This window comes from Myotis yumanensis, unplaced genomic scaffold (assembly GCF_028538775.1).
Source record: "Myotis yumanensis isolate MYYU_CA2020_CCGP unplaced genomic scaffold, mMyoYum1.0.hap1 SCAF_1, whole genome shotgun sequence".
Lineage (NCBI taxonomy): Eukaryota > Metazoa > Chordata > Mammalia > Chiroptera > Vespertilionidae > Myotis > Myotis yumanensis.
Genome location: NW_027223752.1, coordinates 214,811,189 through 214,827,223, shown reverse-complemented (window position 1 = coordinate 214,827,223; position 16,035 = coordinate 214,811,189). Strand labels below are relative to the sequence as shown.

General features: G+C 42.7%; 1 protein-coding gene across 9 annotated transcripts in view; it reads left to right on the top strand.

The window, feature by feature from the left end:
- Positions 1 to 14,765: 14,765 nt before the first annotated feature.
- Positions 14,766 to 16,035, top strand: part of LIMCH1 (LIM and calponin homology domains 1) — a 311,990-nt gene continuing 310,720 nt past the window's right edge. For all 9 annotated transcript variants that reach the window (XM_070397570.1, XM_070397534.1, XM_070397544.1 and 6 more), the window contains exon 1: positions 14,766 to 14,950. In XM_070397570.1, the coding sequence (XP_070253671.1) occupies positions 14,855 to 14,950 (96 nt within the window). In that variant the 5' untranslated portion in view covers positions 14,766 to 14,854. The remainder of the gene's footprint in view (positions 14,951 to 16,035) is intronic.

Here is a 16,035-nt window from a genome sequence, read left to right as displayed (position 1 = left end):
GGGGCATATATAGTACTTTCAACAATAAAGATTAAAAAAAAAGAAGCAGTAGTGGTTTAATGCACAGGCTCTAGAATGAGAAATAATTGAGTGAAGCTGAAGTTTGTATTTTCTAGCTCTATGACTTGGTTGAGTAACTGATTCTCCTAAGTCTCAGTTTTCTCATCTATAAAATGACTGGACATGGAGTTGCTTTAAATACTGTACCTGCCATTAAGTAAGCAAACAACAAATTCTGGTGGTTATTACTAACAAATATCCTTTGGTGGAAAACAGAAAGGCTGAGATGCTTACAGTCTTCTACTTTGTTGATATTCGATGGGCAGTATTGCAAATTATTTAAATCAAGTGATTTACGCTAGAGAATGAATGCAAATGAAGCAAACAAAAGTGATTATTTATTTTGCTACTCCATGTATTAGGCTGCTAAAAATTCTGTATTCTGTGAGCTAGTCCATGACTGAGTTTTTAAGTTTATGTTTTCCTCTTTAGGAAGTTGGCAAACCCTGAACTGAGGGCAAGAATTGTGAATGTAAGGGTCCTAGAGGCCAAGCAGTTACTGCTAATGAATGAAGCAGGCAAATGGGACCGGGTCAGGAGTGACAGGGTTTGTGGCACTTGGGAGAGCCACGCCCCTCCCAGAGGGCCTCGGCTACTGAGCTTTGGCTTTGACAATGCAGGATTGGAGAGCCAGCCACATCTTCCAAGTTTTCAAGAGAAGTTGGAAATCTAGAAGGTTTTTCTTTCGTTTTCTTCTCCTCATGGAGCTTTCTAATTTGTAGAAGTTGGCAACTAATTCAAGCATTGTTTTATAACACTGCAGAGGCCAAAAAACATGTCTACAGGTCAGGGCTGATTCACGGGTCACCAGCTTGTGACTTTGATTCAGGATATCATTAACATTTTTAAGACACACATAGAAATGTGGTCAATTTCAGAGTTTAAAGGGATGATAAAAACATCACAGAAACTTTGTCCAATATAATGTGAACTACTTTTAATATCCTACCTAGTCAATTTGCATTAAACATTGGTCAATTTAAAAATAAAAAAAGCTCACACAGTATATTTTAACTCTTTATTCTTCTGCAAATTTTGCACTGAGGTTCGGTTGGATCTGTTTTCAATCTCGACCTCCTGTGGACACAGTCCAGGGAGTTCCTAAGTAAACCTCAGTCTCCAAACAGGCCTCTGCATGATATTAGCTGGAGAAAGCCCTGTAGCTCAACAGGCAGACGGCAGTAAGAAATTAACTTGAACTTCAGCAAGGCTGAGGTTTCCATGGGAACAGAGGAAGCAGCCATACTGCCTGGCATTTGAACTGAATGGGAAGCAGGCTCCCTATCAGCACAGTTTTAGAAAAGGCTGCCCTGTTCCACCACTCTCCCCATATATATTTTATTTTCCCTCCTAAAGTGCTTTAGCATTAGTTAATAACAGGATAATAAATGATAATCAGGTACATGCTTAAAGTTAAAGTGTATGTATCAGAAACTAAAAAGGGTTAGCATCTAATTGCTAAAATTTGAAAATCATTCATAAGCTTTAGTGGTTTCCATCACAAAAACCATATTCTTTCCTAAGTGAGCCCATGAAACGCAGAATTTATTGTTTTAATCATCTTTTGCTATAAAGAATAGTCATTCAAATAAATTTGATTTTTCTGTCAATGTGTTCCTTTTTTTTTTCCTAGGGTGATGTCTTTTTTTTTTTTTTATTAAATTTTTATTGTTCAGATTACATTTGTTCCTCTTCCCCCCCCCCCCAAAACTCCCCTCCTTCCAGTTCCCCGCCCCACCCTCCGCCCTCACTCCCCACCCACTGTCCTCATCCATAGGTGCACGATTTTTGTCCAGTCTCTTCCCTAATCTCCCATTCCCCTTACCCCCCCAAGAATAGTCAGTCCATTCCCTTTCTATGTCCCTGATTCATTATAATCACCAGTTCATTCTGTACATCAGATTATTTATTCACTTGATTCTTAGATTCACTTGTTGATAGATGCATGTTTGTTGTTCACAATTTGTATCTTTACCTTTTTCTTCTTCCTCTTCTTAAAGGATACCTTTCAGTATTTCGTATAATTCTGGTTTAGTGGTGATGAACTCCTTTAGCTTTTCCTTGTCTGTGAAGCTCTTTATCTGACCTTCAGTTCTGAATGATAGCTTTGCTGGATAAAGTAATCTTGGTTGTAGGTTCTTGGTATTCAGCACTTTGAATATTTCTTGCCATTCCCTTCTGGCCTGCAAAGTTTCTGTTGAGAAATCAGCTGACAGTCGTATGGGTATTCCCTTGTAGGTAATTGAGTCTCTTTCTCTTGCTGCTTTTAAGATTCTCTCTTTGTCTTTTGCTCTTGGCATTTTAATTATGATGTGTCTTGGTGTGGTCCTCTTTGGATTCCTTTTGTTTGGGGTTCTCTGCGCTTCTTGGACCTGTAAGTCCATTTCTTTCACCAGGTGGGGGAAGTTTTCTGCCATTATTTCTTGAAATAGGTTTTCAATATCTTGCTGTCTTTCATCTTCTGGCACCCCTATTATTCTGATGTTGGTACGCTTGAAACTGTCCCAGAGGCTCCTTACACTATCTTCACACTTTCGGATTCTTTTTTCATTTTGCTTTTCCAGTTGGGTGTTTTTTGTCAAATCTTTGGTTTGATTCTTGAGCTCCTCTGGTCTGCTATTGGGTATAATATTCTTTATTTCAGTCCGTGTATGCTTACTTTCTAATTTCTTTATCATAGCATCGAGGGTCTCATTAGTTTTCGTGAGGCTCTGCACAAGTTTATAGCAAGCCCTCAAAATTGCAATTCTTAGCTCCATATCCTCCATTTCTGTCATGTTTTTTTGTCTCCGCATCTTTTATGCTTTCTTGGTGCACCCCCTTGTGGTCTTTGTGCGCAGTCTTGTTCTAGCCAAGCCTTAATTGTTGTAGTTAACACTAGAGGGATTTGACCACCAGGCCGACTGGCTGTTGGAATCAGCTGTGTGAAAAACTTCAGTCCTCTGGGGAGGCGCTAGTCCAGCCTTTGCCTGAGGCGATCGGCAAATGGCTGTGCGCAGGGCCTGGGCGGGGCGGGCTCAACAGGGCGGGGGGAGGGAGCAGCTATGGCTGCTCTCAGTCCGTCTCCAGGGGCTCTGCCTCTCTGTCCCCACAACCGCTGCAAACCTCGGAGGGACCGTAGCCAGACAGTCCCGCTTCTCCCGTTTGAGTCTGGGTCCCTAAAGACTCGCCCGGATCTGTAACCCAGAGTCTGAGACTCACTCCTGATTGAAAACGACAACCGCGCCCTCAGCCACCAGCCCGCTTTGCGCGCGCACCGCCGCACCACCGTACCTTTAAATTTTCCACACTGGGCCTCCTCTGGGCCTCGTAATGCTGTTGTTTTTCCTTCTAGTTGAAGAGTCTCTCCTCAGCCAGCCTTCCTGTGGTTCTGGGTGATGTCCGTTCCATCTTTTAGTTGTATTTTTAAAGTGGTTGTTCGAGGCAGCAAACTCCGGTGTTTACCTATGCCGCCATCTTGGTTTCTCTCCAATGTGTTCCTTTTTAAGGAATAAAACATATCATTATTATGGATTTTGTCTCAACTTCCAGTCACTCAACATGTGAGGGAAAAGCCACCCTGGAGAGAACTATGCTTTTCTAATGGATGACAGAAGAGAGTTCATCTCACTTGTGTCTGTCTCACAGGCAGAGGCAGATTAACCAGGAAGCTAAGCTCATGGCCCCTCACTCGCACTGGCTTCTTCCAAGGCCCTGGGGCTAGCCTTCAGAATGTTTACATGGTCATATATTTTTGTAATGTTTGTAAAAGGTATGTTAACTGCAGTGGTTAAGACTGCTGTCTCTCTCTCTCTCTCTCGCTCGCTCTCTCTCTCTCTTTAAAAACAACAACAACATACGTTTTATTATTTATTTTTGTTTTTTTAGAGAGAGGAAGGGTCATAGTTTTGCGAATGGATATGTTACTGCCAGTTGTTCTGTCATAGAAATAATTTTTAGTGATATTCTTATTTTCTTCTGTGTCAGTTCACTCAGCACCATGACACAAAGGAGCTGCATCAGAGACTGGATTGAGATATGACCATGGCTTATGGCGCCTGGCACCCTGGGATGTAGGTGTGGGGGAGAAACATGATTGACGTGGAGCCAGGAGCTTGTTTGTGGAAAATTTTTTCCGTTATCAGACATGTAAAACTAGAAATGGAGAATTTGGTTCTCAATGAGTTCCAGCCAAATTGGAAGTTCTAGTCCATCAGAAATAGTCTTGATAATGCAGTGTATAAAATTATAAACATACTGCAAAATTTTTATGGGAATTATGTGACATAGAATTTATCAAAATTCCAATGATTAATTTTCCAGCTGAGCTAACATGAAATGCTGATGACAAATGTAATATAAAATTCAACACATAACTACCACAGGAATGTTGATAACAAAATGGTTAACGAGAACTGTCAATTTGAAGAGTATTTTAAATGGGTTATTATTACAATAACTATGTATTACAGGAAACTTGAAAGACCTGACATCTTATAACTCATATTAAAAAAACTTGATAGAGGTTTTCTGAAATTTGATAACAGTCTTAAAAATGTATGTCACATAATCAGCAATGAACTGTGCAGCTGAAAGACACTTTTGAACTATCAATAACAGAAACAAGATTTTAATATTGTCATGTGCTAGCAACTCTTACCTTTGCTAGTGATAAAATATTCGTCTCCCACAAAAACCTCTGTTGGTCTAAGTTCAAAACAATTACTAGTGTTACTTTAAGTTTTTACTAACACAATACATATGTAAGGTTTAAATTAGTCCATTTTTATAACTCATTATTTAATAAGCGTTGAATCCCACATGGAAGTTACGTTTGATAAACTTGTGTGTGTGTGTGTGTGTGTGTGTGTGTGTGTTTACAGTAGGTTCATAAGGTTCAGAACCATTTTAGTTTCTTTCAAGCACAGGTGTGTCTCTAACGCCTGTGATAATATGCACCTGCATTTAAACAGTAGCTTCTAAATAAACAATGATAGCACATTGACTGTAAAAGTAAATAAACAGAATTTAAATTACTTCAGTGCTATTATTCTTAGGGCAAATCAACCTCTGAACTTTGCAGCATTTACTCTTTGAAAGCAATTTTTCATGTCCTGTCCCCCCATTTTAAAGAATATAGCAATATAACTATATTGTGATTTTCATTTTTTCCCCTGAGTACGTATAGTCTAATAAAGAAACATTTTAGTAAAAACAAACAAACAAACAAAAACAAATGTCTATTTGCCATGCTAGAGATAATCCTGAATAATCTCTCTCACTTCTCTCAATAGAAAATGATACAAAACGTTATCATATGATGAGGTAATCAAAGAAGATGCAACTCCCCAATAAGGTAGAAAAAAAAAACATTATAGAGATGTGTCAGGCAGTTAACAAAATAATTTTGTTATTTTTCTAAAGTTTGTAAAGTTTATGGTATTTAATAACTTGTTAAAATTTGTACTTTGTTTTCTTTCTTTTGTCATTCTAACCCATTTTTATTAATTTTATATATGTAATTTGTAAAAGCTTCAGGATTAGTAAAACCCAGATCTACCCTTGCTCTTAATCCTCCTAGAATAGCAGTTACTTTTTTTTTGTTTTAATATTTTTATTGATTTCAGAGAGGAATGGAGAGGAAGAGAGAGATAGAAACATCAATGATGAGAGAGAATCATTGATCGGCTGCCTCCTGAACACCCCGCACTAGGGATCGAGCCCCAAACCCAGGCATGTGCCCTGACTGGGAATCGAACCTTGACCTCCTGGTTCATAGGCTGATGCTCAATCATTGAGCCATGCTGGCCAGGCACAAAGTTACCTTTTTTTTTTTTTTTTTAATCCTCACCCAAAGATATTTTTCCATTGATCTTTTAGAGAGAGAGTGAAAGAGAGAGGGAAAGGCAGAGAGAAACATCAATGTGAGGGAAACACATCCATTTGTTGCCTCCTGCATGAGCCCTGACCATGGCCCAGGCCTGGGAGGAACCTGCAAGAGGTATGTGCCTTTGACTGGAATTGAACCCAGGACCCTTTGTTCCGCAGGCCAATGCTCTATCCACTGAGCAAAACTGGCTAGGACACAAAATTACTTTTTTAAAAGGTAGAATTGACAGAAAAATGCAGAAATTGTAAAAGTATAGCTCATTAAATATTTATGTAACTATATAACCATCAGCCATGAAGATGTAAAATATTTCCATCACCCCGTAAGAAAAAAATTTTAAATTTCTAATATACTCTGTTTTAAGAAGTTAATATATCCACACAAAAAATATTTTGCTAAGAAAAAACAATACTCAAAGAACACAAACTCTTAATGATAAAGTTATAGTTATTAAAGTTAAAAATTCAATAGAAAGACTAGAAAATAAGGTTAAGGAAGTTGCTCAGAAACTGAGCAGAAAGACAAAGAGATGGAAAATATGAGCGAAAAGAGGAGACATTGAGGACTGCCAATAGGAAAAACAACAAATCGGAGTCCTAGAAGAAAGAAAATGGAAGGGAGGGAACTTTGAAAGAAATGAGAGTTTTTAAATTTGAAGAATAACACGATTCTTCAGATTTAAGGGAGTTATTCGGTACACAGAAAATCAATAGTTTGGAAGTGTTATCTCAGTATAAGTTTTACATGTATTTCTCTTAGAAAATTTCCTTAGAATTTTGTAAATCAAATACAATTAAAAAATTAAAAAGATTTAAAAATATGTTAAAAGTGAATTTGACTTGCACAATAGACTGACTCAAACTATTTGCTCTGTGTTACATTTGGCCATTGTCATTCATTTATTCATCCATTTCTCACTTCCCTGGTGATAAGCCATGGCAGTGCCAATCTCTAAGACAGCGGTTCTCAACCTTCTGGCCCTTTAAATACAGTTCCTCATGTTGTGACCCAACCATAAAATTATTTTTGTTGCTACTTCATAACTGTAATGTTGCTACTGTTATGAATCATAATGTAAATATCTGATATGCAGGATGGTCTTAGCCCGTGGTCGGCAAACTGCGGCTCTCAAGCCACATGCGGCTCTTTGGCCCCTTGAGTGTGGCTCTCCCTAAGCCTTAGGAGTACTCTTATTAAGTTAATAACAATGTACCTACCTATATAGTTTAAGTTTAAAAAATTTGGCTCTCAAAAGAAATTTCAATCGTACTATTGATATTTGGATCTGTTGACTAATGAGTTTGCCAACCACTGTAAGGCGATCCCTGTGAAAGGGTCGTTTGACCGCCAAAGGGGTCGCGACCCACAGGTTGAGAACCGCTGCTCTAGAAAAGGACCAAGTTCTACTTTACATCTAACTATCGTAGAGTATTAAAGAGATATAAAGAGACAGTTATCTCAGTGTTTTTCATTGTCATGATTCTAGCTATTATCTTTTGAAATATTACCTCCCCTCATTTTCTATAATTTCTAGAAAGTGTTTTGTGGGGCATTCATATTATCTAAACCCCTCTTTAATATTTTCCCCTATTTTCCTATTACTTCATTTCATATCATTTCCAAGGACCTATCTTCCAGTTCACAAATTTTCTCTTCAAGTGTGTAACCTGTGTTTTAAACCATCCTTTAAGTTTTAAATTTATGACTAAAATAGTTGTTTTCTGCATATTATTTCATAGCTATGGTTTTTAAAATTATATAATTATTTTCTTCTGTTTTGATTAATTATCTGATGATGTCTCTAATCTTTTAAAAATTTATTGTATAACCCTTATCTGATAGTTCTGTTAAATAAACTTCTGGGGGGGGGGCCTAATATAGTTCTTTGTTATGTCTCTTGAATTTTGTTCAGGTTGTATGGTGTTTGCATGCGCTTTGTACCTTTGGATTGTGAGCTCATCTTCAGCAGGGTTTGTTTATGGGAGTCCTGTGAGGCTTAGATGGAAGGCATGTCTTCCAAAGGGATTTTATATGTGCTTCTTCTAGGTGCCCAGGAGGTCCTAGAGTCTAGGACCTAGACCAAATTTCAAGGTAATTTCTTAGCTTGCAGGGGCCCTGAATCATCTGTATGTTATCTATAAAGAGGATCAGGCTTTTGTTTACACATTCTCAAGAGGAGTTCACCTGTAGTGACCCCCTCCCTCCTGTCCCCCAACCTAGAGCTGAGGTCAAGACAACAGAGCTTCCTTATTTTCCTTATTGTCTCCTTCTGTAGCGGTGGTGGAATAATTTGTGGATCAGTCTTTCTCTGTGGGAGTAGCGTGTGTGTGTGTGTGTGTGTGTGTGTGTGTGTGTGTTGCTGCTCAGTTTCAGTTCTCCACATGTCACAGGTCCAGGGCCTTGACGTCTGGTACTAAAACCTTAGCTCTAAGTTTCTGAGTCTAGTAGCTACTGTTCATTATGACTCTCCATAGGGTAGTCAAGGGTCAACTCGCCAGCTTACTGCTCTAGTTTTATGTTTCCTCTCCATTTTGCCTCCTAGGGAATTTCTGTTAATTTCTTTTGAACTCAGCTATACTACTTATGAAGAATATTTTTCATGCTTTGTGTGGCATTTATAGGACTTCTGTAGCAGGAAAGTTATTCAGTCTGTCTATAGTCTGGGAAGTTAAAATTGTTAGTCACATTATTTTTAAATGGCTTTAAAAATCAAAGTAATGCTGAATTTAAAGAATTTGTCAAAACTCTTCTTAAAGAGTCTTACACCTACTTTGTTATTGTGAGACCCACAATGTTATGGGAACACAGATGATGTGACTAATTTTGACTTGGTTGCTAAGTCAGACTTTAGAATGTGAGAAATTTAGTACACTTATCGACCACCAATCATAAGTCTTCAAAGTATTACACACAATAAAATTTTAAGTTTGTTTTTATCAATTGATTTATTTCATTTTCTATATTAATAGATATACACCGAGTGGCCAGATTATTATGACCACTCCATCAGTACTTCATTGACACTTCCAAAAATACTGAATATTGAAAACTTCCTAAGCAAATACTCTCAAGGTTTTATTATTATTATTATTTGCATAACTAATTCACTTCATTGTACTGATGGGGTGGTCATAATAATCTGGCCGATCATAATAATCTGGCCACTCAGTGTATATTTTTTAATACACAATGTCATCAAAGTTATTTATAACCACTGATTTCTAAGTGCCAAGCACTTAGGAAAAAACAGGTGCTTTATAATAAAACTGAGATGCAGAGAGGTTAAATAACATGTTCACTCATGCAACATAATGAATGACAGGGCTGGATTCAAACTTAAATGTAGCAACCATGAAATGAGCCCATCATGGAGCTTAACTGACCAAAGTCCGTTGCCATGTTTGCATTGAGTTGCACTTTCCTGGTCATTCCTAGTCAGTTACTAAATATAGCAGGGATACTAAGGTAGGCTCCTTCCTTCTTGTAAGACCTGGGACTCCTCAGGTGGCCTATGGCTCATGAACCTCAAGATGGCTTTGCTGAACCTTCCTTGGACTGAAAGGCAGTCTACAGCGCTTCTACCTGACTCCTTCCCTCTCTTCACTGCAGATCAGATTTGCACTGTGCTCTGCCTGCTCTCCTATTGCATCTGGCTCTGTCTGCATTTCCCTCACAGCCATTCCCCTAATGAAATCCTTGCATCTTTAAAATTCCATGTTTCTTAGAATACCCAGACCATGACAGTTTGTTTGAGCTCAAAACCCATCCTTTTACAAAAATAACTAAAAATGGATTAAATATCTAAATGTAAGAGTGACCAACTATAGAACTGTTAGAAGATAACACAGGCATAAATCTTCAGGTCCTTGGATTAGGCAATGCTTTCTTAGATCTGACACCAAAAGCATAAGCAACCAAAAGAAAAAATATATACATTAGACTTCATCAAAATTTAAAACTTTTGTGCTTCAGCCCTGGCTGGGTAGGTCAGTTGGTTGGAGCATTGTTCCAATATGCCAAGATCGTGGGTTCAATCCCTGATCAGGGCACATACAAGAATTAAACAATAAATGTATAAATAAGTGGAACAAAAAATCTCTCTCTTTCTCTATTCCCCTCTCTCTAAAATCAATCAACAAATAAAAAATTTAAAAAAAGAAAAACGTTTGTGCTTCAAAGGTCAGCATCAAGAAAGTGAGAAGTCAACACACAGAAAGGGAGAAAATACTTGCAAATCATATATATCTGATAAGGGACTCCTATCTAGAATGCAAAAAGAACTTTTATAATTCGATGATAAGAAGAAAAATGACTCATTTAAAAATGGACAAAGGATCTGAATAGACATTTCTCCCAAGAAGATGTACAAGTAACCAATATGTACATGAAAAAATGTTTAACATCATTAGTCATCAGGGAAATGCAAATTAAAATCAGAAGAAGCCACTATGATAGCTAAATAAGAAATTTGGACAATAATAAGTGTTAGCAAGGATGTGAAGAAATTGGGACACTTACTATATACTTCTGTGAGAATGTAAAATGGTGCAGCCACTTTGTAAAACAGTCTGGTATTTTATCAAATGGTTAAACATAGAGTTATCATGACATAGCAATTCTATTTTTTGGCACACTCCCAAGAGAATTGAAAATATATGTCCACACAAAAACGTGTATGAGAGTGTTTATGGCGGCATCATTCACAATAACCAAAAAGTTGAAACGACCCAAATGTCTATCAACTGATGAACGAGTATACAAAATGTGGTGTATCCATACGATGGCATGTCATTTGCCCATATAAAGGAATGAAGTACTGATACATGCTGCATCATGGATGGAAACATCATGCTATGTGAAAGAAGCCACACACAAAGGACTACATATTTTATGACTCCATCTATATGAAGTGCCCAGAATAGGCAACTTTATGGAGAAGGAAAGTAGATTAGCGGTTTCCGGGCTTCGGGGGCATGGGAGCTTTGGAGGATGACTACTAATATGTATGGGGTTTCTTTCTGGAGAGATGAAAATGTTCCAAATTAATTGTGGTGATGGTTGCACAACTTGGGAAAATACTAAAAAACATTGAATTACACATTTTAAATGAGTGGATTGTATGGTATGTGAATATCTCAATAAATCTATTACAAGATTCCATGTTCTTTGAATACACCACATCTCCCATTTGGCACTTATCTTACGGTTATTTTTTTCCAATCAAAATGTTGCTTCATACTTCCCAAGTAGTGATGATCTTTGAATTGTGAAATTTCTTCCAGACTTGTTTTCTTCATGATGTCTTTCAAATCTTCTCCACTGGAAATATATATTACATTTATATTTGAAAACAACATTATATAGAAATGAAAATGTCATTTCACAAACAAAATTATTAGCTCCTAAAGGGAAAAGTCTGTGCCCATTTGTGAATTCTTCTGATTGTAGTACAATATCTTACCCATATTAGGTGCTTAACAATGGCATTTTAAATATATTGGTAATAGCATTAGCGTTGAATTTTCTTATGGTTCTAAGTTTTGGGTCTGGTAATCTACATGAATTTGTTATTGGTAATAGAGTTCAGAAAAAAAAACCCAGATGTTACTTTGTGATTGTAAACCTTAAAAGATGTATTTCCACGGAAAACAATGTTTTAGTTTGAATGCCAATTTCAATAGCAGACATTTTAGAGATATCGTAGATTTAGTCTTTTTTAATGTGGTTCACATTATATTTCTTTCTTTTTAAATTAAATTTATTGGGTTGACTTTGGTCATCATGATCATATAGGTTTCAGGTGTGGACTTCTATGTTATCTATACTAATAAAAGGGTAATATGCTAATTAGTCTGGATAGACTGGACGTCTTCTGGACGTCATTCCTGATGTCCTTCCTGACAAAGCCGGGGCCTAGGTGAAGCCACTTGGGGTCCCAGGTGCCTGTGGCTGGCCTGGGCAAAGCTGGCCAGGGGTCCCAGGTGCCTGCAGCAGGCCTGGCCAGCGGGAGGGAAGCCCGGGTCCTGGTTGCCTACAGCCGACCAGAGGAGAGAAGCCTGGGTCCCGGGTGCCAGAGGAAAGCTGGTGCTGGTAACCAGGGGAAGGAAGGCCTACTCTTGCATGAATTTTCATGCATCAGGCCTCTAGTAAGATCTATAATTGCACTGTGTGCCCACCATCCAAAGTCAACTCTTTTCCTGTCAGTATATATTATGATCCCTTCTCCCCCTACTCCTTTCCCTCTGGCAACCACCGCACTGCTATTGCCTTCCCGAGTTTCAGTTTTATATCCTACATAAGAGTGAAATCATGGTTCTTAGCTTTTTCTGACTTATTTCACTTAGCGTAATATTCTCAAGGTCCATCCATGTTGTTGCAGTATTTCATCTTTTCTTATGGCTGAGTAGTATTCCATTGTGTAGATTTAATCTTAATATGCATTTTCAAATGGATTCAGATATGTCATTTAGCTCACATGGCTTCTCCTCCTCATGGTTACTCCCTGCAGCGGAGCCTGTGTTAGTGTGGCATATTGTGCTAGCTTGCTGGAGTCATTTTGTGAATGATTTACTTTGCCATGTTTCTTTTTGAAGACAAGGGTCATCTTCTGACTACATTTTATTAGCCCTTTTCTTCCACTTGCCTTCTTTACCCTTCTTTGTAACTTCTCCTCCATCCCCTCCTTTTTGGAAGGCAGGACAGAAGGGATGGTCATCTGGCCTGTACTGGGCACTAACTACTTGCCAGGACCCACTTCCGTCCTTTCACATTTAGGATGCTGTTTCCTCTTCACAATTATATTGCTGAAATGTTGCCTCATCTGAGATGAGGAAACCGAGGCACAAATTGTACGTAGCAGAGTCTGGACCGGGACTGGCAAGGCCGCTTGGTGTGAGGTTAAGAGCAGATCTGGCGCCAGGCTGTCTGGGCTTGAGTGCGGGGCCTCACTGTTCACCAGCTGGGTGACACCCCTCTCCATCTCCTGGTTTCCTCACAGGGATGATAACAGTCTATCTTACAGGGCTGGGATACAGAATGAGTTAGTCAATTATTTGTAATGCACTTAGAATAGTGCCTGGCACTATGCAAGTGCCATATAAGTGTTTTAAAAGTAAATAAACTGAAGGCTGTCTGACTCCAAAGCCAGTAACAGTGGAATTTCAGGTCTGCTTTTTGTTCCATCCCCCTAGTAAAGCAGCCGAATTGGACAAGGGCTAAACCTGGCTTCTGAACTGGGAACAGACACTTAGTTGCTGAGACAGCCATGGACTTCCTGCCCTGTCCCATGCATCTTGCCAGCAGCCATTCTAAAAAGTGAATCCATTTGCTTTAAGTTAGCTCAGAGCATTGAGCAATTACATACCCAGCAGTGGGCTCACCAGTGGATGCCCATGCAACAAATCCTCACTGTGGTCTATCCCCACCCCACCCACCTTCCCAGGGACCTGGCCTGCCTCTCCCATGCTATCACTCCCACCCGGTTCTTTCCCTTGCAAGCTCCAGTCTGCGGGGGTCCTTGATCCTCCACCAAGCTCATTCTTACCTGAAGGTCTTTGCTCCCACCTGGAAATGTTTCCTGAGATTGTTGCATGGTTAACATCTCTCCTATTCACATCACCTTATCGCATCATCTTTTCAGAAAAACCCTCCTCGGTCATCAGTTAGGCTCTCATGCAAAACAGAAGGCATGCTCATATAGGGTCAGCTCAGAAGAATTTATTAAGAGGCCACTAGGAGGAAGTGGGCAGGGTGGGGAAACCAGAATGGGATGGGGAAGCCTTTACCACCGCCAGGCCCAGGGACGTGAGTGTAACAAGAGGAGACGGGGAGAACTGCATGCAGCTTTTAGCTGGACGGTGTGGCCAATCCTCTGACTTCTGCAATGAGAGGCAGCATAAATGCCCCATTTCCCCTCCTCCACCCGCTGATCTCCTTCCTGCCTCCCTCCATTAGTGGAACCTGGACACCCTGGTCAGTCTCCCAGGTAGAGGGCGGAGAGTTAATGGAAGTTAGCCTGCACACTCTCTTCCCAGGTCCTAGTGTCTTCTCCTCTTCTATCTTCTTAATATAGACCCCTCTCCACAACTGCCGTCTATTCTTTTACACACTTATTGTCTGCGCCCCCAACCCCTTCCCTTTAGAATGTAAGTATTTTGAAGGCTAGGACTTCGAGTTTTCTTTTTATCTCTGGGTCCTCGGCAACTACATCGGTGCACAAATACATATGGGTTGAATGAATTAACAGAGCGGGACACAGGTAGCTTGCCCAGAGAGAAAAAGGCTTCTAAGGGTCGTCTTTCTTAAAACAAGATCAGGTGAACGAACACCCGCTGGTGCCGGGCCTGAGGCTGCCCCTCTTGCCCCCACGTCTAGAGTAGGAGGGACAGCAGGTGCGGCGAGGGCACTACCCGCTGCCGCAGCACCGGCTCCCCGGGGACCTGAGCGCGTCTCCCAGGTGCTGCTGGTCCCACTCCTCGCCCCTCCGCCCTTGGCGCGCGGGGGACTTGCGGGGCGGCTAGCCCAGTGCCTCTCCTGGTCCCATTGTGGGCAGAGAGGGAGACACCCAGCGCTCGCAGTCGGTTATTTTTAGCAGGTAGCTGACCTCCCCCGCCCCCTGCACCCCCGGCGGGGCGGGGCGGAGCGGCCAGAGGAGGTGGGGAGCAGAGGGGACTCCGGTGTCTCCGCTCGCTCCCGCCTGGACCTGCGCGGGCACTGGAACAGCTGCCGGGTCCTCAGCAGCCAGCGCTGCTCTCCACACGGACCAGTGCCCGCAGGGGAGGGAAGGGGAGGGGAGGGGAGGGGTGGGCGGGGAGGGGAGAGCGAGCCGCGGCGGGAAGGGGCGGGGAGCGCGCTCCTGCGGCGACGACGGCGGCTGCCGTCCTCATCCCGGCGGCCCAGCGCTCGAGTGGACGCGGGGCTTCGCAAATGGCTTGTCCCGCTCTCGGTCTGGAAGCTCTGCAGCCCCTGCAGCCTGAGCCGCCCCCCGAGCCCGCCTTCTCCGAGGCGCAGAAGTGGATTGAGGTAGGTGCCCTCGGCGGCGGGTGGGCGGCCTGGCAGGGGCTCCGGGAGCCACCGACCCCCCCCCCCCCCAGCCCCCACACGCGGACGACAGGTCCAGCCTCGCCTCCCCACCGCGCTCGCTTTCTTCTGCCCGCTGCTTCGGGTCGCCCGCCAGGGCCTCGGGCGAGCTGCGATTCGCCTGGCACTTCGGCACCGGCGTCTCGGGGCGCGGGTGGGCACGCACGGGGGACACTGCGGTCTAGCGGTGCTTGCGGGGGGGGGGGGGGGGGGGGGCAGGGAGCCATTCCCTGCGGCTCCATCCCTCCTGCCGGCCAGCCGCCAGCGCTCAAATCTCGGCTCCCGCCGCTTCCAGGCGCTGCCGGGGAAGCACAATGCGAGCAGAAGCGCCGCAGAGGCGCAGGAAGCGCGAGTCCCCCGAGTCCTTGAGGATGCCGCATTTCGGGGGTCCTTCCCCGTCCTACCTTCCGCCTGTGGGCCCCCCTCCCTGCCTTTCCGGAGCGGAGTTGGCAGTGTCTCCACGGAAGTGCACACAGCGGAGCCTCTGGCTGTTCCTGGCGCCGGGTCAGGCGTGAGACTGGCACAGCGCAATGGGCTGGGGAACCTTCGGGGGGGCCCCCCAGCGAGCGCGCCAGCCGCCGAGGCATAGCCGTTGCCCACCTATTGGCAGCCCCCACGCCACCCCAGAGGGGGCAGGCTCCCAGGTGCGGGTACCCGGCCCCGCTGGCATATTTCACTTCTTAAATGACTCGGTGGCAGGCCAGGCAAATCACTGGAGCTCTCGGCTCAGTCCAGGAACCGCTCGCCCGATGATCCTGATTCGCGATGTCTATCTGTGAATGCAGCTTGGTGGCCCTGCGCGCTCGAAATGACGTGTTTGGGGCGGGAGACGGGGTCGGGACGCTTGGAGGGCGCGAGGGGGTAAAGGTGACCCCCAGTGATCCGTGCAATAAGCCGGTTTCTCTGGCCAGCCTTTCTTAGCAGGAAGCGAATTTGACCCTCTTTTCCTCAGGGACAAGGCACCCTCCTTGGCTGGTAGTTCAAAGGAAGAAATGCCCCGCTCAGTCATGACCCAGCAATGGTGATGC